Below are 25,582 nucleotides of genomic sequence, written 5' to 3' on the forward strand. Positions count from 1 at the left end.
TAATAACTCCTTAGTTTATAGACTGTAAAATTAGTTTAAAGTCACTTAGTTATTTAGTTGAGACTTTGATATAGCTGCTGCCTTAGGCTCAATTTTCGAGGTAGCTTTCGGCGGAAAAATGATTTAAAGTTTCTTGCGGTTTCTTGCGGTTTTTTAATGGTTTCTTACGGTTTTTATTGGTTTTTTGCGGTTTCTTGATGGTTTCTTGCGGTTTTGACCCATATAGTAAGCTACTGTTATCCAATTAGCGGCTTAGTATACTAATTAAATCGCGATATATCCACTTATTTAGGAATCCTTTGTTGTCCTGTCAGTCGCGTCTATATAGTTAGTTAGAATCTGTATAATTTATGTAAGTCTGACCCTTCCCTCTTAGTATTTACCATTAGTAGTTGTGTTTTCATACTCATCATGTCTCAAACCCAGCAATCTGCCTTCTCCTCATCGATCTACGATAGTGATTTCGACAATTATACTCACAATCATCCTTTTATATCTGATCTATCTGAGAGTCAGGAAACATTACCTTCATTCGAAACGGACTTCCTCCGACCGTCCCTACCTCCATCAATCCCTTCAACATTCACACGTGTTGGCCCTGGTCGTAAGAAGGTCTATTTTCTCTATGACGAAATGCTCCATAACGACTGGGTAAGTTGGTGGCTAGAGACAGGCTTCGGTAAGAAACAACATATATCCTGGGACGCGAAACATCAGTCTAGTACCTGGGACACATTTCACCAGGTCGCCCATAGCTCTGATGGTACTGCAAAGGTTATGTGCAAGCGCTGTGGACAGATTCTTGAGCACCCAAACTTTGTCCGTGAGACAAAAGATGGGAAGAAACAGCGTCAAGGAACCTCAACTATGAAAGGCCACCTTTCTAGCGCAGGGTGTATAAAAGCTACCCAAGGTCAAGGGACAGATATCACTCGATTTTTACAGCTCAAGGTATGTTTCTCGTCTATTATTATAATTAGTTCTAGTCTAATTCCTAGACTATAACTAGAATACGCCGATCGCCAATGAATTCAGTCAAGAGATATGGGAACAAGAGCTTCTTACATTTCTTACGGTCGCGCGTCTTCCCTTTCGGCTGATCGAGCATCCTAAGTTTCATCGCTTAATCCAGATAGCCCAATCTGCACCGAGGGTCCCGGATATCCCTTCAGCAAAGACTATACGACGCCGGCTACAATCCTCCGTACAACAACAACAGGAAAGAATTCTAAGAATGCTCCCAGAAGATACAAAAATATCAATTGCTCTTGATTGCTGGACCTCGCCTTTCACACAGGCATTTATGGCTATAACTGGCTATTTTATCGATAAGGACTGGCAATACCGTGAGGTTCTTCTCGGCTTTGAACCCCTTTACGGATCACACTCTGGTGTGAACCTAAGTTCTGTACTCCTCGATATACTTTTGCGACATAAGATCGAAGATCGGGTCTTCGCAATCACGACTGACAATGCATCAAATAACCAGACATTGGTTGATACACTACAACAAGCAATATCAGAAGACACTACCCTTATTAGGGTCCCTTGTCTTGCCCATGTGATTCAGCTGAGCCTTAATGAGCTTCTTGGGTATATTAAGGCTTGCCCGCTCAATGAATCAACGGAGACACGGTGGACAGAGCAGCGATCCCAGTCAGCGCGTATGAATGCAACTAAGCAAAATATTGCCAATACACTATCGAAGGTATATATTTATACAATCTAGAGTTTTTATATTATACTAACTACGATATCTAGATTCGAAACCTTGCGATCTATGTGAATGCAAGTCCCCAACGACGGGAAACCTTCTACAATCTACAAGGCGAAACAACAAAGCTTATGCCTCTTCAAGACGTTAAGACACGCTGGAATTCTACGTTTCTAATGCTTCGACGTGCAAAACGCTTACGATCGTTTTTCCAGCCATTTTGTGATGAGTATGAGCGGCCTGATATGGTACTCGAGGACGAAGAATGGCGCCAGGTTGACTACCTTCTCTTCATTACCCAGCCCTTCTTTGATTTCACAGTTGAACTTTCAAAAACCCGGGATGCCACTACACATCATGTATTTCTGATTTATAACAAGCTGTTTGAGCACCTAGAGCTATCAATCACCCAGCTTACGCGGAAGAAGACTACCTGGAAGCGACAGATGCTTCAGGCGTTACAAGCTGCGCGAAAGAAGCTTGATGAGTACTACTCTGAGACAGATAACGTACGAGGGCATCTTTATGCAATCACTACAATGCTAGCTCCAGCGAACAAATTCCAGTTCTTCCAAACAGATGATTGGGATGATCGTTGGCGTACGATATACAGAAAGTCTCTTGAAGAGCATTTGGCTGTTTATAAAGAACGTCTTGCCCAGCAACCGACGTCTCCTCTATCTCTTTCGTTAGGGGGAGGAATATCGCGCCTAGACTCGATGGTAAAGCCAAAGCGTCCCCGCTCTGCTGTAGCAGGCGATGAGCTTTCGCAATATCTTGATAGTGGTATGTATCCTTAATTACTTTGCTTTATATGATATTAATTATCCCACAAGCTACTATAGATATAGCGCCTTTAGTGTTTTGGAGGGAGAATGCCTATCGTTTCCCAACTCTTGCAGCCCTTGCACGAGATGTGCTTTCAGTCCCTGCGACTGGTGCTGGTGTTGAACGACTTTTTAATACTGCCCGAGATATCTGTCACTATCGCCGTGGAAGATTAAGTGCAACAACTATCCAGGAGTTAATGATGTTTCTTTGTACTTCAAAATTCGAGATCGAGGAGGAACAGGCAGTATTCCTACAGGAATTCTTTACTCGCGACGAGATCGAAGCGGCAAAGGAGGAGAAGGAAATCACAACTGATACAGTGAACGTCGATCCGATTAGTGATACTGAGGAAGAGCAAACCCAGGAAGAGGAAGAGGTGCAAGGTAGGGAGGATATACAGGTTATGATCGATCATGATACTGACCCTCCCCTTCCTTCTAATAAAGATAAAAGCACTCAGATACGTGCTTCTGTAAGAGCTCGGAAACGGATCAGACATGACGAGGATCTATACCAGTATTATTAGCGATCAACAGGATAGCGAATTCAATCATTACACTAATTTCTGACCGCGGTCAAAAAGCTAGTACTATAATAAGAGAACCCTATATTTCTGACCGCGGTCAGAAATCAAGTGCCTAAGCCTAAAGCACTTATTTCACATATATCATATCTTCGAAGTCAAATACCCTAAGAAACAGAGAAAACCCGCATAAATTATACACTGACAAGGACCCACCCAGTTTGCATTGTTTGCCAAACCATTGGGGCCCCAAGAACCATTGCGGTTTGGGCCTCGAAAACCAAAAACCGCAATGGTTTCTGAAACTGGCCCCAAAAACCAAACCATTTGCGGTTTGGGGCGGTTTGGTTTTGCGGTTTTGCGGTTTTTGGCGCACTCTAGAGAGATTTAGTTAGCAATAAAAGACTATAATTCGTACGATTCCTAAATCTTTGCTATCTCTATAGCCGATATCGAGAAAGCATTAAAAACTAAGAAACTAAAGGACCTAAAGGTAGAACTCCCCACAAAGTACCACGAATTCCTCCCTTTATTTAACCCCGACGAAGCGACTAAACTCCCACTATACCGCGGGGAAGGAATCGACTATAAAATCGAACTTATACGAGAAAATAGTAAAGAACTAATAGTCCCCTAGGGGCCCCTCTACAATATATCGAACGAAGAACTTCTAGTGCTACGAAAGACCCTAAATAAGCTCTTGGATAAGAACTTTATTAGGGTTAGTAAATCCTTAGTAGTAGCACTAGTGCTATTCGTACGAAAGCTAGAAGGAGGGCTCCGTTTCTACGTCGACTACCGAGCGCTAAACGCTCTTATAAAAAAGGACCGCTACCCCCTTCCCCTAATTTATAAGACGCTAAACTAGATCGGACGAGCGAGATAGTTCACGAAACTCGACGTATTAGCCGCGTTCTATAAGATCCGGATTGCCGAAGGAGAAGAATAGAAAACCGCGTTTCGTACGAGGTACGGACTTTACGAATGGCTTATTACCCCCTTTAGCCTAGCTAACGCGCCGAGCTTATTCTAGAAATATATTAACTAGTCCCTACGAGAATACCTAGACGATTTCTGCTCCGCCTACCTCGACGATATATTGATCTATTCGGAAGGGAATATCGAAGATCATCGAAAACACGTAAAGAAGGTCCTCTAGAAGCTATAGGAAGCTAGCCTACACTTAGATATTAGGAAGTGCGAATTCGAATACACCGAAACTAAGTACCTTGGCTTTATCGTACGAGTAGGAGAAGGGGTTAAGATAGACGCTAAAAAAGTGTAAGCGATACTCGACTAGGAAACACCAACTATAGTCCGAGGCGTGAGGGGATTCCTCGGCTTTACTAACTTCTACCGACAATTTATCCTAAACTATTTAGAAGTCGTACGACCTCTTACCTAACTTACGCAAAACAACGTCCCCTTTATCTGGTCTACTATATACGAGAAGAGCTTCTAGGAGCTAAAACGACTCTTTATAATAGAGCCGATACTAGCAGCCTTTAACCTATCTCGTACGACAGTGGTAGAGTCCGACTCGTTAGGATATATAGTTAGAGGAGTCCTCTTATAGTACGATAATAAGGGTGTGCTACGACTATACGCCTACTTCTCTAAGAAAAACGCTCCCGCCGAGTGTAACTATAAGATCTACGATAAGGAGCTACTCGCTATCGTACGATACCTAGAAGCATAGGATGTAGAACTACGTTTAGTCTAAGGGAAATTCCTCGTTATCACCGACTATAAGAACCTAGAATACTTCTTTAAACTAAGGAAGCTCACTAAACGGTATATACGGTGGTCACTCTTCTTAAGTAGGTTTAACTTCGACTTCTAATATCGCCCCGGTATAGATAACGCCCGAGCGGACGCCCTATTACGACGAGACTAAGATAACCTAACCGAGGAAGACCTAAGAATCGTAGATCGTACGAAGTGTCTCCTAACGTAGATAGGAGACGATAAGGCTACTATAAATATCTATGCCACGACCGTATAGCAAACCCCTAACGAATAAGACTAGGAGCTAGCGAGAGATAGGGATAACGAGTACTAGGGCGCTATATAGACACTATAATAGGGCCTACGGAAGTTCCCACTAGAACTAAAGCTAAAAGTCTTAACTTCCGAATATATAATCGACTAAGCCTAGAAACTTCGCTTCCGCGGAAGGTTATAGGTCCCTAACTCTAAGCCCCTTCGTACGAAAATCATTTAGACCGTATACGACTCTCGACTTACCGGACACCTAGGGAGGGAGGAGACCTATATAGTGGTTAGCCGCGAGTACTTCTGGCCGAATATGTCGATCGATATCCGGAGATTCGTACGGAACTATGACCTATATAACGGGGCGAAACCATAGCGAGAGCTAAAGCGAGGCCTCCTAAAGCCGCTCCCGGTGCTAGAATAACTATGGCGAGACGTGGCCCTCGACTTTATCACCGATTTACCACTAAGCGACAGCCGTACGAATATCTTGGTAATTATAGATCGGCTGATAAAGGGAGTGATCCTAAGGCCGATAAAGTCAATTTCGGCCGAAGACTCCGTATAGGTAATTATTAATAGCCTCGTACGATAATACGGATTCCTAAACTCGATCGTCTCGGACCGAGGAACCTAATTTATAAGCCTCCTATAGGAACGGATCTACTAGCTATATAAGGTTATACGACGGCTATCGACGGCCTACTACCCTAAGACCGATAGATAGACCGAACGATATAATAGTACGTTAGAAGTGTACCTACGCCTCTTCGTACGATTTAAATAGAACGACTGGAAACGCCTACTCCTAATAGCCGAACTTACGTTAAATAGACGAGTCTCCGTAGTAACCGGCGTAAGCCCTTTCTTCCTAACCCACGGTTATAACCTCTCTCTATTTAACCCACTAATCGAGGAACCGCGTATAAATAGCACTATTACTACGCTAGAACTAAGCCTAATCTAAAAAGTAGAAACGATCGTACGAAAGCTAGCTAGAGCTATAGACTAGGCACGTGTATCGATAGCCTACGCTAACTAATAGATAGAAGTAAACGCTAACCGGCACCGATAACCGGCGCCTACCTTCTAAGTCGGAGACGCTGTTTGGTTAAACCTAAAAAATATATAGACCGAACGACCCTATAAGAAGCTCGACTAGAAGAACGCAAAATATAGGGTTTAGGAAGTTATTAGTTCCCACGTAGTACGACTGGATACGCCACCCGGTATTCACCTAGTATTCTATATTAACCTCGTACGACTCGCGATATAAGACCCCCTTCCGTCCTAACTAGCACACGAACCGCAACCACTAGCAATTATAGTCGACGACTAAGAAGAGTGGGAGATCGAAGAAATTATAGATAAGATATAAACACGTAGGAGGAATAACGCTCGTACGAGCTATAAGGTTAAGTGGAGAGGCTATATAAGACTAACCATAGAGCTAGCGGACGCACTTAAGGACACAATAGCGTTAGACGTGTGGCTATAGAAGACCGCACCGTTTAGAAAGATCGATAGGTCCCTTAATAAGGCTAGCTACTACGCTTTGTGCTAGTGCTAACTAAGTCTAGAAACCTCGATATTGTGTGTTGATTGCGTCTATAAAAAGTGCTAAGCCTCGTACGGTCTAGTTAATAAGCTCCTCTACAATAGAGGGCGGAGGGAGAGGGCTAGCTCCACACTTCCCGCTGCACTAGAGTGAAGTATAGCATTCGAAGGGCTTCGTTTCCCGTAGTAGTCAGACGGACCTTGATATACTACTTCCCTCCGTGCTTAATGCGAGTCAGGGGTAGGAGTATACGCCGGGAGGAGGGTTCGACTTAACGCGGGTCGTACGATAGAAGATTAAAGTTAGACGACTCTATGGTTAATAGGAGGTTTAGAGACTACGAATAAAAAATAAAAAAAAGAAGAAGAAGAAGGGAATTGAGGACCTATTTATGCCTTCTAACTACAGCCCATATACTACAAAGTAACGACGTCGTCGAACACGTTTGCCCTATTCGGCCAATCATAGGCCACGATTTTGTTTGCTTCTCCTATTGATTCCTAATCTGGCGTCTATTAAAGTAAATAGTTATTGTCCTAGGGGAGGGGGGGTATTGTTATAGGGCCGTCGTACTTCGTACGAAGCCCTATAGAAGATGCTTGCTTATGCTACGCGGAATCTGCCAAACGTTACCGCCTTCGACGGAATATATACACATTTGTTAGCTTAGGAGAACTCCTCTCCTCAACGAAACCTTCTTGTTCTTAAAACCCGTCTAAGTTGCACAACTAGGCTAGTTCCGTAACAATAAGCTCCTCTATAATAGAGGGCGGAGGTAGAGGACTAGCTCTAATAGGAATAAACCGAGCCTCTAAGTTATCGGCCACGTCGTATAGCGACGCGTGATCCTTAAACTTATAGTTCGCGTAATAACCACCCTAAGTACTAGGTAGTCGTACGGAAGGTCTAAAGGGCCGGTCTAGAGAGTGCTTATATTAGCTCGAGTCGGAGTGCGTACGCGAAGCGATTAATAGAGCGTTAATATATAAGGGACGGCCGGTTTAAACCTAAGAGATATTACCACTAAATAGCGGAATAGTGGAATCGCCTCTTACCTAACTCGCCTTAATAGCGGGCTTCCTATTAATTAATCGTATAAGGAATTCGTACGAGGGCTAGCTCTACACTTCCCGCTATACTAGAGTGAAGTATAGCATTCGAAGGGCTTCGTTTCCTATAGTAGTTAGACGGACCTTAATATACTACTTCCCTCCGTGCTTAATACGAGTTAGGGGTAGGAGTATACGCCGGGAGGAGGGTTCGACTTAACGCGGGTCGTACGATAGAAGATTGAAGTTAGATAACTCTATAGTTAATAGGAGGTTTAGAGACTACGAATATAAAAAAAAAAAAAAAAAAAAAAAGAAGAAGAAGGGAATTAAGGACCTATTTATACCTTCTAACTATAGCCTATATACTATAAAGCAACGACGTCGTCGAATACGTTTACCCTATTCGGCTAATCATAGGCCACGATTTTATTTGCTTCTCCTATTAATTCCTAATCTAGCGTCTATTAAAGCAAATAGTTATTGTCCTAGGGGGAGGGGGTATTGTTATAGGGCCGTCGTACTTCGTACGAAGCCCTATAGAAGATGCTTGCTTATACTACGCGGAATCTGCCAAACGTTACCGCCTTCGACGGAATATATATATATTTGTTAGCTTAGGAGAACTCCTCTCCTTAACGAAACCTTCTTATTCTTAAAACCCGTCTAAGTTGCATAACTAGGCTAGTTCCGTAACAGATGTCAAGCCATAAGCTTCTGGGATCGTGTTGCTTGCTCCTAGGCTGTGAGGGTCTCACGTATACGTGAATGAGGACAGCGTCTTCCGGATGAATAATCAATATCAAGGAAATCTATAGTCGACTCTAGATACAAGACGTAGGGCGAGGAAGCTTCCGCGTGGAGGGGATCCCATAAGCACCATATAGGTCCCGCAGATCATATCTCAATTCAGCTTATAAGCTTTATATATAACCCTAAAAATACGATATATAACTCCCAGGAATAGGTGAGTGCTTCCTAGGAACACTATAACATATCCCGGGATCCTTAGGGCTCCTAGGAACTAGTCGTAGGATCCTAGGAGTAAGTATCACTATCCTAGAAGCCGGTGACTCGATATCCACTTTTAAATAAATCCGTATCAATGATATACCCTTAAAAAATATTTAAATAGAAGCCACTACCTTAAATAAATGCCTCTCCTAAGCTCCTCAACCACTATTAGCGGTGATAAACTTATCTCTAGATTATTATTCTAAGCCCTCCTTTTATTATTATCTATATAGGTAGTCGTTAACTATAAGTTCACGAAATCTACTAAGATACCGCTTTTAGGACTTCCACTAGAATTTCTTTTATAGATTAGTAAGTCTATCGATAAGAAGGATATTCGAAGTCTATATCTCGTATCTCGAGAATCTAACGTCGTCTTCAGAAAGAGCCTCTTTAGTTATATAGACTTCTAAGACACCCCGCCACTTCATTAGGCAATCCGACATAGAAACTTAGGCATTGTCTAGCACTCTCTAGGTTAGGAAAAGGTAGATATTAACTAAATATTTTCTAGCCTTACACCGCTTATATTAGCTACAAAGTTGCGGTACTCAGACGCTATTAATTTACTCTTAAGCTATTATTTAGTGAAAGTTATATAGCGTAATACGTTAGGAGAAAGTGCCTTCTCGATCGCTATTCTACATAGAAGCGTTAAAATTATCGAACGACTCCTCAATATATAGAACATTAATCTTAATAATCAATCGCTAGACGGATATACGCCTATTTTAATTACGCTAACCTATCGCTAAACCTATATCTTCCAACTTCTCTTATCTAATAAGCGGATAAATGTCAATATCTACGACCATTATAGCCAAACACTACTACACCTAGCGACAGAAATTGGCGACTATGGAGCAATCTAAATGCTTGTACGAAATCCGCGAGTTAATGTCAACTGTTTCAACCACCGACAGGAAACTCCGTTACTTCTAGCTATCAAAGGACACAGTCGTTTTCTCCCTATCAATAAAAGACTACTCATTATTAAAGCCTTGCTTTTAAGTCTATATATCAACCTTAATTATCAAGATAAGAATAGACGTACCGCAATCTAGTATATAGTGAACAATTCCGATATAAAACTAGCTAAGCTCCTCTTATAGCAGATAAATCTAGACCTTAATTACGCCGATAAGCTAGGTTAGACACCTTTAGCAAAGGCTACTACAAATAGCTCCGTAGACTTAATTAAAGTCCTCTTCCGATAGCCGGGGCTTTATAAAAGCCCTTAATCTACGGATATATTTCCGCCGCTCTAGTTAGCATACCGCGTAGGACAATTTTTAATAGTGGAATTTCTTTTACAAAGTTTAGCCGATATTAACCAAAAAAGTCTATCGGGGACGTCGCCACTTTAGGTCGCTATAATCATAGAGTACGTCGACGTTATCCATCTCCTTCTTAGCTACGAAGAATCTTTATTGATTAATAACTAAGGCCCTTACTCCTTTACTACGCTTATATTTACGTCGTCTCACGGTAGGTTTAAAATTGCTAAAATGTTATTAGAGCATCCTAATATAAATATAAATGCGGTAGATAACTAGGGGAGAATATCTTTCTAGTAGGGTGCGGCTAGTAGGCATTTTAAGGTTATACAGTTATTAGCTAATTAGCGTAGTGTAAAAAAGCGACTAAACGATTTAAATGGCTAGACGGCGCATACCATCGCTAAGGAACGTAAGCATAGGCATATCAAGGTTTATATACGAAGCTTCTAGGGTTCACCTAGTTTATAGAATGAGATTTTAATTGATATGTTCACGGCGATCGGGTTCTCTGAGTGCAATACGGTTTTGTGACAGCAGTCTTTTCTGAGCCCATCTCTAGTCCGGGGAATCAGTAGTGCGACGGGCTTGTGCTAATGCTAACTAAACTGGAAGGAAGGACTGATCTCTATCTGACGACATATAATATTAGCTAGCTTACGTTGATAGGAAGCACACAATCAAGTGATCGAATTAATTAGACGCACAGTGTTAGCGGGGTACGACGGTCCGCCACCTGCTTCTGCGTCGGGGATACAGTCGTTCTCTCGGCGCCATCGAATATAAAATCATCTCTATAACCAAGTAATACCCATATCTAAAATTTGCCAATGGACAACGAGATCTAAACACCATCGACCGATGGATGAATGACCTTGATCGAAGCCATGAGTCAGTCAACAACTTAACTCGGTGCTCATTCGGGGATGTAGAAGATGTCCTTGTAAGCTGTCTTCTTGAAGTTCATTGGAAAAAGGTAACCGAAGACTTCTGTTGCAAGAACGCTCTGCCTGTGTTTAATGGCCTTTCGCTCACCTACGCGTGGCCAGGAATAGCGAAATTCCGCACGACTAGGGCTTCCTCTTTGGACGACCAGTTTTGACCACACTCATTCCCAGATTCCTAAAGTATAACTGCCACAGACTCTTCCCCACCCCGATAGCACAACCTTAAAGTACACAAGTCTTGATTCCGGTTCAGCTTATAAACCGCCATCATCTCCACCGGATTCTCTAAAGGTAGTGGCTCACCGAGTGCCTACAAGATCTCAGACCAGCTGTGCACCCTCGGCTGTATATCGTCGCTCGCAGTCGCCAGACTCATCAGGCTCCGATTCGAACCAAGCAATTGGGGCTTCAGCCAAGTTACATCCTCCCCATCTGCCCAACGAGCAGGCCGTCAACGGGACGCGGGAAATAATCAAGGCAACCAGGCCCGGTATCACGATGCGCAATTTTGCACCCAACGATGTTTACTCGAATTGCAGTCTGGCGGTGTGTTAGATGACTACTGTCCAAATGTGATGCTCCATCATCGAAGCGAAGACAATCCCCGTTTACTCAACGGGCAACTGGACAAAAACATTGACCGATGCACACCTCTTGGCGGTTGCGGGGCATACGCCGTTTAAACTTACTTATGTTGAATATGGCTACACTGTTGTTGGAAAAGGAACCACGTCGGGGCTGTGGAAAGAAGTCTCCCGCGAAGTGCAGGTATACTAAATTATGCGGAAGGCCCAGTCTGCAAATATAGATAAAAGCCGCAACAAACCTGTATGTGATCTTTGACACATCTTTCGACCTTGCTCTCCATGACACTCATTCTGCAGCGATTCGGCAAGATGTTCAAAGAGCGGCTAGAACGATTCCCCTCATTATTCCGATCTTTTATGGTGCGCCTTGAAAGCATTTTCCGGTTTTCGAGGCTTCAGAAGCATGTGCCAAAAGTCGGGCTATTGATTGTCTTGTGGTTGCTTATGGTGGCCGCCCTACTTCATTATTCCCTCCAGTATCATCTCGATCCTCCGACCAAGCCAAGCACCAACAACGAAACGAACCAAGTCCTTCCAACTCAGGCCTGGGCCTCTTTATTTCCACGAAATATATGGCAGATATATCTCAGCCCGCCGGATGTCAGCACAAACAATTTTGAAGTCAACCCTAAGCAACTATCAGATATCGTCTCTTGGCTGGCTCATAACCGCGACTTCGAATACACCTTGGTTGGAGACGAAGGAGCAGAAGCACTTGTGCGCCAGCACTTTCAGGAAAATCCAACTTTGTTGAGAATCTTCAAAGAGCTCAAGAACACCGGAATGAAGTCAGACCTGCTGAGGTACCTGATTTTATCAGTCAAAGGCGGTGTCTATTCGGATCTCGATACCGTTGACTTAAAGTCCATTGATTTGTGGGTACCTAAAAAATATCAGAAACACGCTCGAGTTGTTCTAGGGATTGAATTCGATCGCCTTGATGGGCCTAACTGGGGCGAGGTTCATCCCGATATACAATTCTGCCAGTGGACCATTGCTGCAACTCCTAGGCATCCCCTCTTCCGCTACATGATATATTGGGTTGTGACCACCCTGGAAAACTTCACAACTGCAAGAAAAACAACATTCTCGGACCTCCATGTCAGTTCATCGGAAGTCATGAAATTGACTGGACCATCTGCTTGGACAGATGGCGTCTTCCGACAATTGCAGCAGTATGAGCCGGATCTTATGTCGTTGAGCAACTTGAGTGGATTAACGGAACCGAGGCTTGTGGGGGATATCTTAATACTGCCAATCGATGGGTTTGGGATGGGCCAGTCACATTCCAACAGTACAAATGACGGATCGATTCCAGAGGAGGCATTCGTACAGCATAAATTTCTAGGATCGTGGAGGCATGACAAGAGGTCAAACTAGACATAAATATAGAAGACAATGGAAATTGCAGATGCTTTCAGAAACATGGAACGGACCAGAGAAATTGAATGGTTCCTCTCTGTTCATGGACAACTTCAGTTTCCACCGCTGCTGTCAGCAGAAATACGATGAGAGTGTCAGTGGAGGGAGAGCTAGGGGAAAAAAATCATTCTCACGGACCTGCCGTCCTATCAGCCATGGGTGCTTGGTACAAAAATATGAAAGCTACTGACTTGGAAGACCATTTTAAGCCCTCAAAATAGCGAGTGCTTTGGCTAATGTTGGGCCGTTTATTCTCAATTGTTGCTTCCCTAACCATGTATATTAGTGAGGGCAAGGTAAAAAGATGAATAGGATGACACTTAATACGTCGAATTATTTCCTGCTGGTGGAGATTGAAAATGAAGACCAAAAGCCCTGGCCAAAAGCAAGTTTTGACTTGTGCATATTTATGGCAGAAAAGAATAAGTGAGTAGCGTAATATTTCGAGCTAATATTTATCTGCCTATGCAAACGGCAGGGAGAAATAGCGGGCGTTGATGTCTTAACAGGTAGTCCACGCGTTTTACACATGGGCAGTCCAGGGCGCAAAATAGTCCTAAATCGGCAGTTGTTTGCGGACTTACTGAGTCAAAGAGTGCTCTTGGATGCGTTGAACGAATGCTGGAGATGACCAAGGTTGACGTCCCAATAGTCCCTGATTGATCTTGTTGATTGATAAGTGATGCTTCAGTATTCATGTTATTGAGGGGAGTTGATTGTGTGTCATTGTTGCATGTTGTCTAAGATACAAGTAGGCTGGTGAGCAGGTATATATGTATGCACGTGATCCCAGCCTCATTATCTCAGCAACCGGGATATTTCAACAAATCTTTTAACCACTTTTTAACCACTTTTTAACCACTCTTCATAGCCACTCTTAGGTATATTGGCTTGGAAATGACTTACTTGGGCTTTATCATATCACACCTCATGTAGAGAGCTCTCTTCTCTATGAGTACCAGGACTGAATTTAAGCGTATCATGGTACTTCCAAGTGTAAAAAGTCAAATGGCATTGGTAGACAGGTCTGGCTAACGTGAATCTTGATTTACTATTATTCTTTTAATTTAGGAATAGTAATTTAAGTTTAATTCCGGTATTTACGTCTAAGGTATGTATCACCCATTCGACTTATAAGTGCATATAGGAAAGCTCGAGATACGACCGCTGTGCGCGGATTAAGAGAAACAAGGTAGTAAACAGATTTTGTGTATATCTTAGCTTCCTCGGGTATCGACTTACGACCACTAAGTACTGATCCCTAGCACCACGGAGAGGTGCTTGCACATCGCTAGGGGAAGCACAGAATATAACCTCACGGGGCTTAGGGCAATAAGGGAGTATAGAAATAACCTCACGGGGCTTAAGGCAATGAGGGAGCATAGAAATAACCTCACGGGGCTTAGGGCAATGAGGGAGCACAAAAATAACCTCACGGGGCTTAGGGCAATAAGGGAGCATAGAAATAACCTCACGGGGCTTAGGGCAATAAGGGAGCACAGAAATAACCTTATAGGGCTTAGGGCAATGAGGGAGCATAGAATATAACCTCACGGGGCTTAGGGCAATGAGGGAGCATAGAAATAACCTCACGGGGCTTAAGGCAATAAGGGAGCATAGAAATAACCTCACGGGGCTTAGGGCAATGAGGGAGCATAGAAATAACCTTACGGGGCTTAAGGCAATAAGGGAGCACAGAATATAACCTCACGGGGCTTAAGGCAATGAGGGAGCACAGAAATAACCTTACGGGGCTTAGGGCAATAAGGGAGCACAGAAATAACCTCACGGGGCTTAGGGCAATAAGGACCGCAATACTACGGCAGAATTTTAAGTTAGAAGACGAGAAATAGAGAGCTAAGATAAAATAAATCATCTAAGCGTATAAGGGTAGGAAGCCTACTCCTAGTTTCCGATAGTGGGCGCGTATCGCTCTTTTATATATTCTACTACGGCACCCGGTATATACTATTAACGCGATATAACACGAGCCTAGCCTCGCCTAGTGGTTAGTCCCACTTTTTTAATAGGTAGATATTAAGTCTACGAATATCTAATAAACCCTAAGTGAGCCTCTAGTACCCGTTTAATTGAAATCGGGGTATATAAATTAAACGAGGTTTATAAAACCGGCCGTTTAACTACCCTTATATCCTAGTATCTTCGAGAATTTAAGATATTATAGTTAAATAGCCCTCTTTTGCCCCACTTATCGTGATAAGTTTATCGAAATCCCTCGCAGCACTTTCGTTATATAAGTTATAAATCGCCTTCTACTCTAGCTAGACTAGGATAGTTAAGATCACCGCCTCTAGGCATTTACTATCTTTTTACCTATAGTAAATCCGTTTTTAACATATAATAACTATAGATCACGGTATTTATCGGTCCGCGCTTAGTGCCTATAATAACGTAATCCACCGTAAGTATAAATTATATTTCCGCCCGTTTAACCTTTTCTCCCTCTTCCTCCTCCCTATCCTAAAATCTCGCTCTCAATTTCTTAATATCTTACTAATAGCGTATACTGTTACGGAACTAGCCTAGTTGTGCAACTTAGACGGGTTTTAAGAACAAGAAGGTTTCGTTGAGGAGAGGAGTTCTCCTAAGCTAACAAATGTGTATATATTCCGTCGAAGGCGGTAACGTTTGGTAGATTCCGCGTAGTATAAGCAAGCATCTTCTATAGGGCTTCGTACGAAGTACGACGGCCCTATAATAATACCCCCCTCCCCTAGGACAATGACTGTTTGCTTTAATAGACGCTAGATTAGGAATCAATAGGAGAAGTAAATAAAATCGTGGCCTATGATTAGCCGAATAGGGTAAACGTGTTCGACGACGTCGTTGCTTTATAGTATATAGGCTATAGTTAGAAGGTATAAATAGGTCCTTAATTCCCTTCTTCTTCTTCTTTTTTTTTTATTTTTTTATTCGTAGTCTCTAAACCTCCTATTAACCATAGAGTCGTCTAACTTTAATCTTCTATCGTACGACCCGCGTTAAGTCGAACCCTCCTCCTAGCGTATACTCCTACCCCTAACTCGTATTAAGCACGGAGGGAAGTAGTATATTAAGGTCCGTCTAACTACTACGGGAAACGAAGCCCTTCGAATACTATACTTTACTCTAGTGTAGCGGGAAGTGTAGAGCTAGCCCTTATACGAATTCCTTATACGATTAATTAATAGGAAGCCCGCTATTAAGGCGAGTTAGGTAAGAGGCGATTCCACTATTCCGCTATTTAGTGCTAATATCTCTTAGGTTTAAACCGGTAGTCCCTTATATATTAACGCTCTATTAATCGCTTCGCGTAGGCACTCCGACTCGAGCTAATATAAGCACTCTCTAGACCGGCCCTTTAGACCTTCTATACGACTACCTAGTACTTAGGGTGGTTATTGCGCGAACTATAAGTTTAAGGATCACGCGTCGCTATATGTTACGGAACTAGCCTAGTTGTGCAACTTAGACGGGTTTTAAGAACAAGAAGGTTTCGTTGAGGAGAGGAGTTCTCCTGAGCTAACAAATGTGTACATATTCCGTCGAAGGCGGTAACGTTTGGCAGATTCCGCGCAGCATAAGCAAGCATCTTCCATAGGGCTTCGTACGAAGTACGACGGCCCCATAACAATACCCCCCCTCCCCTAGGACAATGACTGTTTGCTTCAATAGACGCCAGATTAGGAATCAATGGGAGAAGCAAACAAAATCGTGGCCTATGATTGGCCGAATAGGGCAAACGTGTTCGACGACGTCGTTGCTTTGTAGCATGTGGGCTGTAGTTGGAAGGCATAAATAGGTCCTCAATTCCCTTCTTCTTCTTCTTTTTTTTATTTTTTATTCGCAGTCTCCAAACCTCCTGTCAACCATGGAGTCGTCTAACTTCAATCCTCTGTCGTACGACCCGCGTCAAGTCGAACCCTCCTCCCGGCGTATGCTCCTGCCCCTGACTCGCATTGAGCACGGAGGGAAGCAGTATGTCAAGGTCCGTCTGACTGCTGCGGGAAACGAAGCCCTTCGAATGCTGTGCTTCACTCCAGTGCAGCGGGAAGTGTGGAGCTGGCCCTCTCCCTCCGCCCTCTGTTGTAGAGGAGCTCATTGACTAGACCGTACGAGGCTTAGCACTTTTCATAGACGCAATCAACACACAATATCGAGGTTTCTAGACTCAGTTAGCACTAGCACGAAGCGTAGTAGCTAGCCTTATCAAGGGACCCATCGATCTTTCTAAACGGTGCGGTCTTCTGTAGCCACACGTCTAACGCTATTGTGTCCTTGAGTGCGTCCGCTGGCTCTGTGGTTGGTCTCGTGTAGCCTCTCCACTTAACCTTGTAGCTCGTACGAGCGTTGTTCCTCCTGCGTGTTTGTGTCTCATCTATAATTTCTTCGATCTCCCACTCTTCTTGGTCGTCGACTATGATTGCTGGTGGTTGCGGTTCGTGTGCCAGTTGGGACGGAAGGGGGTCTTGTGTCGCGAGTCGTACGAGGTTAACATGGAATACTGGGTGAATGCCGGGTGGCGTATCCAGTCGTACTGCGTGGGAACCAATAACTTCCTGAACCCTATATTTTGCGTTCTTCCAGTCGAGCTTCTTGCAGGGTCGTTCGGTCTGTATATTTTTCAGGTTTAACCAAACAGCGTCTCCGACTTGGAAGGTAGGCGCCGGTTGTCGGTGCCGGTTAGCGTTTGCTTCCATCTGTTGGTTGGCGTAGGCTATCGATGCACGTGCCCAGTCCATAGCTCCAGCTAGCTTTCGTACGATCGTTTCTGCTTTTTGGATTGGGCTTGGTTCTGGCGTGGTAATGGTGCTGTTTATACGCGGTTCCTCGATTGGTGGGTCAAATGGAGAGAGGTTATAACCGTGGGTTAGGAAGAAAGGGCTTACGCCGGTTGCTGCGGAGACTCGTCCATTTAACGCAAGTTCGGCCATTGGGAGTAGGCGTTTCCAGTCGTTCTGTTCAAATCGTACGAAGAGGCGTAGGTACACTTCTAACGTGCTATTGTGTCGTTCGGTCTGTCCATCGGTCTCGGGGTGGTAGGCCGTCGACAGCCGTCGTATAACCTTACATAGCTGGCAGATCCGTTCCCATAGGAGGCTTGTGAATTGGGTTCCTCGGTCCGAGACGATCGAGTTTGGGAATCCGTGTTGTCGTACGAGGCTGTCAATGATTGCCCATGCGGAGTCTTCGGCCGAAATTGACTTCATCGGCCTTAGGATCACTCCCTTTGTCAGCCGATCTGTGATTACCAAGATGTTCGTACGGCTGTCGCTTGGTGGTAAATCGGTGATGAAGTCGAGGGCCACGTCTCGCCATGGTTGTTCTGGCACCGGGAGCGGCTTTAGGAGGCCTCGCTTCAGCTCTCGCCATGGTTTCGCCCCGTTACATAGGTCACAGTTCCGTACGAATCTCCGGATGTCGATCGACATATTCGGCCAGAAGTACTCGCGGCTAACCACTGTATAGGTCTCCTCCCTCCCTGGGTGTCCGGTGAGTCGAGAGTCGTGTGCGGTCTGAATGATTTTCGTACGAAGGGGCTCAGAGTTAGGGACCCATAACCTTCCGCGGAAGCGAAGTTTCTGGGCTTGGTCGATTGTGCATTCGGAAGTTGAGACTTTTAGCTTTAGTTCTGGTGGGAACTTCCGTAGGCCCTGTTGTAGTGTCCGTATAGCGCCCTGGTACTCGTCATCCCCATCTCTCGCTAGCTCCCAGTCTTGTTCGTCAGGGGTTTGCTGTGCGGTCGTGGCATGGATATTCACAGTAGCCTTATCGTCTCCTATCTGCGTTAGGAGACACTTCGTACGATCTGCGATTCTTGGGTCTTCCTCGGTTGGGTTGTCTTGGTCTCGTCGTGATAGGGCGTCCGCTCGGGCGTTGTCTGTACCGGGGCGATATTGGAAGTCGAAGTTGAACCTACTTAAGAAGAGTGACCACCGCATATGCCGTTCAGTGAGCTTCCTTGGTTTGAAGAAGTATTCTAGGTTCTTATGGTCGGTGATAACGAGGAATTTCCCTTGGACTGAACGTAGTTCTGCGTCCCATGCTTCCAGGCATCGTACGACAGCGAGCAGCTCCTTATCGTAGATCTCATAGTTACACTCGGCGGGAGCGTTTTTCTTGGAGAAGTAGGCGCATGGTCGTAGCACACCCTTATCATCGTACTGTGAGAGGACTCCTCCAACCGTGTATCCTGACGAGTCGGACTCTACCACTGTCGTACGAGATGGGTCAAAGGCTGCTAGTATCGGCTCTGTTGTGAAGAGTCGTTTTAGCTCCTGGAAGCTCTTCTCGCATATAGTAGACCAGACAAAGGGGACGTTGTTTTGCGTGAGTTGGGTAAGAGGTCGTACGACTTCTGAATAGTTTGGGATGAATTGTCGGTAGAAGTTGGCAAAGCCGAGGAATCCCCTCACGCCTCGGACTGTGGTTGGTGTTTCCCAGTCGAGTATCGCTTGCACTTTTTCAGCGTCCATCTTAACCCCTTCTCCTGCTCGTACGATAAAGCCAAGGTACTTGGTTTCGGTGCATTCGAATTCGCACTTCCCAATATCCAAGTGTAGGCCAGCTTCCTGTAGCTTCTGGAGGACCTTCTTTACGTGTTTTCGATGATCTTCGATGTTCCCTTCCGAATAGATCAATACATCGTCGAGGTAGGCGGAGCAGAAATCGTCTAGGTATTCTCGTAGGGACCAGTTGATATATTTCTGGAATGAGCTCGGCGCGTTGGCCAGGCCAAAGGGGGTAACAAGACATTCGTAAAGTCCGTACCTCGTACGAAACGCGGTTTTCCATTCTTCTCCTTCGGCAATCCGGATCTTATGGAACGCGGCTGATACGTCGAGTTTCGTGAACCATCTCGCTCGTCCGATCTGGTTCAGCGTCTCATGAATCAGGGGAAGGGGGTAGCGGTCCTTTTTTGTGAGAGCGTTTAGCGCTCGGTAGTCGACGCAGAAACGGAGCCCTCCTCCTGGCTTTCGTACGAATAGCACTGGTGCTGCTGCTGAGGATTTGCTAACCCTAATGAAGTTCTTATCCAAGAGCTCATTTAGGGTCTTTCGTAGCACTAGAAGTTCTTCGTTCGACATATTGTAGAGGGGCCCCCAGGGGACTATTGGTTCTTTACCATTTTCTCGTATAAGTTCGATTTTATGGTCGATTCCTTCCCCGCGGTGTGGTGGGAGTTTAGTCGCTTCGTCGGGGTCAAATAAAGGGAGGAATTCGTGGTACTCAGTGGGGAGTTCCACCTTTAGGTCCTTTGGTTTCTTGGTTTTCAATGCTTTCTCGATATCGGCCATAGAGACAGCAAAGATTTGGGAATCGTACGAATTATGGTCTTTTATTGCTGACTGAATCTCTCTATGCATTGAGAGTGCCGAGATCTCTGTAGTATCGGGGAGAGGAGTTTTGCCGATCCCATAGAGGCGGGTTTTCGATGATCGAAGATATAACCGGTTCCTTAAAGGTTCGAAGCAAGCGTTCTGTTGTCTCAGCCAGGGTAGGCCAAGAATCAGGTCGTATCCGATGGAATCAGGGATCATATAGAAGTAGGTCTCTTTCTCAAAGTGGTGGTCAATTGAGAGGGAGGTTCGTACGATTTGTGAAATCGTCCCCTTTCCTCCTATTCCTCTTAATGTTCGTGGTAGGATCTCGAAAGTCTCTAAGTTCCTTTCTTTCGCAAAGGCTTCACTGATAGCTCCGTACGATAGGCATCCGCTATCGACTAAGGTACGGGCCATAGCTTGTCGGTCTAGGGTCGCGGCAATGACAAACGGTGGGGAGTTCATACGCGTGGCTTCAAATTCTTCCCAAACAGAATGTTTCAATTTTGAAGTATCTAGCGACCTCCGTACACGATTTCGTACGAAGGTTATTCTTTTCCCGAGTCGTTGTCTCCATCTGCATCGACAGCGTTCACCTCTAGAGGTCGGGTGGCAGGCCGTAGTCTACAGCCCGCAATCAGGTGCCCTCTCTGTCCGCAGCGTAGGCATTCCCCCTTCATTCGGCGTTGGTCAATCTCTTCCCGGGAGACCCATTTTGCCCGTTCGTTCGTACGAGAAGGACTGCTCCTTTGGTTTGTCTTTAGGGCGGCGATCTCGGCTTCTAGGGCGGCGATCCTAGTTGCTTGAGTAGGTTCCCAGTCCATCCTGCCGGCGTCGTCTTGGGTGTTGCTGAGATTGCCACGGAAGAAGGGTCTTAACTTCTTCTTCTGGAGCGTTTCAATCTGCCGAAGGTCGTGGTCGATCCGAAGAAGGCGGTTCCGGTAGTCATCGTACGAAGCGAATTCAGCTCCGACGGTACTCTGGAGTAGATCGACGTTGATTGCGGTCCGGAGAAGGGCCATCTTCTGGGCATCGGACCAGTGTAATCCACCCGCGGTAACTAGTGTCTGGTCGAACTCAGATAGGAAGTCGTGGAGACTCCTCCTACCCTGCTTCATCGAATTTACTCGTACGAGGGCACGTTGTTCCTTGTCTGGGTCTTCAAAGTAGAGATCCATGGCTTGGTAAAATTCATTGAGAAGGAGGGGTTTCTTCTCATTCTCCATTGCTACGATCCATGCGTGGGCTTGCTGGCTCGCAATGCCTTCTAGCCTACTAAACGCGTAGTAGGTCTTCATTTCCTCGGAGTGAAAGTAGTGGGCATCCATCAAGAACTTGATTTTCAAGTTCGTACGAAAGGCTGCGTACTCCTTAGGGTCCTGTCCATTGTAGGTTCGTACATCGGGGTAAGTTGGCCGGGTCGGCCCCCTTTCTATCCTATCGTTCTCTCGTGGTGGGGGGAAGATCTCTCCCATCGCTTGTTGTGCCGGTAGTGCGTCTGGTAGGTTGTCGTGATCAAAGGTATTATGTCGTCGTGGTTGGTAAGACATCTTGTCTCTCACTCTGTACTAGTAGGAACTCCTTACTAAGCGTCGATAAAGGTGACGAACGAAACCTAATGTTACGGAACTAGCCTAGTTGTGCAACTTAGACGGGTTTTAAGAACAAGAAGGTTTCGTTGAGGAGAGGAGTTCTCCTGAGCTAACAAATGTGTACATATTCCGTCGAAGGCGGTAACGTTTGGCAGATTCCGCGCAGCATAAGCAAGCATCTTCCATAGGGCTTCGTACGAAGTACGACGGCCCCATAACACTATACGACGTGGCCGATGACTTAGAGGCTCGGTTTATTCCTATTAGAGCTAGTCCTCTCCCTCCGCCCTCTATTGTAGAGGAGCTTATTGACTAGACCGTACGAGGCTTAGCACTTTTTATAGACGTAATTAATATACAATATCGAGGTTTCTAGACTTAGTTAGCACTAGCACGAAGCGTAGTAGCTAGCCTTATTAAGGGACCTATCGATCTTTCTAAACGGTGCGGTCTTCTATAGCCACACGTCTAACGCTATTGTGTCCTTAAGTGCGTCCGCTAGCTCTATAGTTAGTCTTATATAGCCTCTCCACTTAACCTTATAGCTCGTACGAGCGTTATTCCTCCTACGTGTTTATATCTTATCTATAATTTCTTCGATCTCCCACTCTTCCTAGTCGTCGACTATAATTGCTAGTGGTTGCGGTTTATATACTAGTTAGGACGGAAGGGGGTCTTATATCGCGAGTCGTACGAGGTTAATATAGAATACTAGGTAAATGCCGGGTGGCGTATCTAGTCGTACTACGTGGGAACTAATAACTTCCTAAACCCTATATTTTGCGTTCTTCTAGTCGAGCTTCTTATAGGGTCGTTCGGTCTATATATTTTTTAGGTTTAACTAAATAGCGTCTCCGACTTAGAAGATAGGCGCCGGTTATCGGTGCCGGTTAGCGTTTACTTCTATCTATTAGTTAGCGTAGGCTATCGATACACGTACCTAGTCTATAGCTCTAGCTAGCTTTTGTACGATCGTTTCTACTTTTTAGATTAGGCTTAGTTCTAGCGTAGTAATAGTACTATTTATACGCGGTTCCTCGATTAGTGGGTTAAATAGAGAGAGGTTATAACCGTGGGTTAGGAAGAAAGGGCTTACGCCGGTTACTATAGAGACTCGTCTATTTAACGCAATTTCGGCTATTAGGAGTAGGCGTTTCTAGTCGTTCTATTTAAATCGTACGAAGAGGCGTAGGTACACTTCTAACGTGCTATTATATCGTTCGGTCTATCTATCGGTCTCGGGGTAGTAGGCCGTCGATAGCCGTCGTATAACCTTATATAGCTAGTAGATCCGTTCCTATAGGAGGCTTATAAATTAGGTTCCTCGGTCCGAGACGATCGAGTTTAGGAATCCGTGTTATCGTACGAGGCTATTAATAATTGCCTATACGGAGTCTTCGGCCGAAATTGACTTTATCGGCCTTAGGATCACTCCCTTTGTTAGCTGATCTATAATTACTAAGATATTTATACGGCTATCGCTTAGTAGTAAATCGGTGATAAAGTCGAGGGCCACGTCTCGCTATAGTTATTCTAGCACCGGGAGCGGCTTTAGGAGGCCTCGCTTTAGCTCTCGCTATAGTTTCGCCCTATTATATAGGTTATAGTTCCGTACGAATCTCCGGATATCGATCGATATATTCGGCTAGAAGTACTCGCGGCTAACCACTATATAGGTCTCCTCCCTCCTTAGGTGTCCGGTGAGTCGAGAGTCGTGTGCGGTCTAAATAATTTTCGTACGAAGGGGCTTAGAGTTAGGGACCTATAACCTTCCGCGGAAGCGAAGTTTCTAGGCTTAGTCGATTATATATTCGGAAGTTAAGACTTTTAGCTTTAGTTCTAGTGGGAACTTCCGTAGGCCCTATTATAGTGTCCGTATAGCGCCCTAGTACTCGTTATCCCTATCTCTCGCTAGCTCCTAGTCTTATTCGTTAGGGGTTTGCTATACGGTCGTGGTATAGATATTTATAGTAGCCTTATCGTCTCCTATCTACGTTAGGAGACACTTCGTACGATCTACGATTCTTAGGTCTTCCTCGGTTAGGTTGTCTTAGTCTCGTCGTGATAGGGCGTCCGCTCGGGCGTTATCTATACCGGGGCGATATTAGAAGTCGAAGTTAAACCTACTTAAGAAGAGTGACCACCGTATATACCGTTTAGTGAGCTTCCTTAGTTTAAAGAAGTATTCTAGGTTCTTATAGTCGGTGATAACGAGGAATTTCCCTTAGACTAAACGTAGTTCTACGTCCTATACTTTTAGGTATCGTACGATAGCGAGTAGCTCCTTATCGTAGATCTCGTAGTTACACTCGGCGGGAGCGTTTTTCTTAGAGAAGTAGGCGTATAGTCGTAGCACACCCTTATTATCGTACTATAAGAGGACTCCTCTAACCGTATATCCTAACGAGTCGGACTCTACCACTATCGTACGAGATAGGTTAAAGGCTACTAGTATCGGCTCTATTATAAAGAGTCGTTTTAGCTCTTAGAAGCTCTTCTCGTATATAGTAGACTAAATAAAGGGGACGTTATTTTACGTAAGTTAGGTAAGAGGTCGTATAACTTCTAAATAGTTTAGGATAAATTATCGGTAGAAGTTAGTAAAGCCGAGGAATCCCCTTACGCCTCGGACTATAGTTAGTATTTCCTAGTCGAGTATCGCTTACACTTTTTTAGCGTCTATCTTAACCCCTTCTCCTACTCGTACGATAAAGCTAAGGTACTTAGTTTCGGTGTATTCGAATTCGCACTTCCTAATATCTAAGTATAGGCTAGCTTCCTATAGCTTCTAGAGGACCTTCTTTACGTGTTTTCGATAATCTTCGATATTCCCTTCCGAGTAGATTAATATATCGTCGAGGTAGGTAGAGTAGAAATCGTCTAGGTATTCCCGTAGGGACTAGTTAATATATTTCTAGAATAAGCTCGGCGCGTTAGCTAGGCTAAAGGGGGTAATAAGCTATTCGTAAAGTCCGTACCTCGTACGAAACGCGGTTTTCTATTCTTCTCCTTCGGTAATCCGGATCTTATAGAACGCGGCTAATACGTCGAGTTTCGTGAACTATCTCGCTCGTCCGATCTAGTTTAGCGTCTTATAAATCAGGGGAAGGGGGTAGCGGTCCTTTTCTATAAGAGCGTTTAGCGCTCGGTAGTCGACGTAGAAACGGAGCCCTCCTCCTAGCTTTCGTATAAATAGCACTAGTGCTACTACTAAGGATTTACTAACCCTAATAAAGTTCTTATCTAAGAGCTTATTTAGGGTCTTTCGTAGCACTATAAGTTCTTCGTTCGATATATTATAGAGGGGGCCCCTAGGGGACTATTAGTTCTTTACCATTTTCTCGTATAAGTTCGATTTTATAGTCGATTCCTTCCCCGCGGTATAATAGGAGTTTAGTCGCTTCGTTAGGGTTAAATAAAGGGAGGAATTCGTGGTACTTAGTGGGGAGTTCTACCTTTAGGTCCTTTAGTTTCTTAGTTTTTAATACTTTCTCGATATCGGCTATAGAGATAGTAAAGATTTAGGAATCGTACGATTTATAGTCTTTTATTACTAACTAAATCTCTCTATATATTAAGAGTGCCGAGATCTCTATAGTATCGGGGAGAGGAGTTTTACCGATCCTATAGAGGCGGGTTTTCGATAATCGAAGATATAACCGGTTCCTTAAAGGTTCGAAGTAAGCGTTCTATTATCTTAGCTAGGGTAGGCTAAGAATTAGGTCGTATCCGATAGAATTAGGGATTATAT

The 25,582-nt window shown here is 44.5% G+C and overlaps 2 protein-coding genes across 2 annotated transcripts; both read left to right on the top strand.

The window, feature by feature from the left end:
- Positions 1–411: 411 nt before the first annotated feature.
- Positions 412–3,071, top strand: N7517_007672 (uncharacterized protein; the record flags this gene model as incomplete). Its single annotated transcript, XM_056725402.1, has 4 exons — positions 412–951; positions 1,010–1,708; positions 1,762–2,500; positions 2,551–3,071. 4 exons carry the CDS (start codon positions 412–414, stop codon positions 3,069–3,071), a joined length of 2,499 nt encoding a protein of 832 aa, XP_056581652.1.
- An 8,703-nt stretch (positions 3,072–11,774) lies between these two features.
- N7517_007673 (glycosyltransferase family 32 protein) lies at positions 11,775–12,875 on the top strand (the record flags this gene model as incomplete). The annotated part of the gene is made up of 1 exon (XM_056725403.1): positions 11,775–12,875. One exon carries the CDS (start codon positions 11,775–11,777, stop codon positions 12,873–12,875), a length of 1,101 nt encoding a protein of 366 aa, XP_056581653.1.
- Positions 12,876–25,582: the final 12,707 nt, after the last annotated feature.

Source organism: Penicillium concentricum (assembly GCF_028827145.1).
Source record: "Penicillium concentricum strain IBT 3081 chromosome Unknown utg000002l_segment0_segment0, whole genome shotgun sequence".
Taxonomy (NCBI): Eukaryota; Fungi; Ascomycota; class Eurotiomycetes; order Eurotiales; family Aspergillaceae; genus Penicillium; species Penicillium concentricum.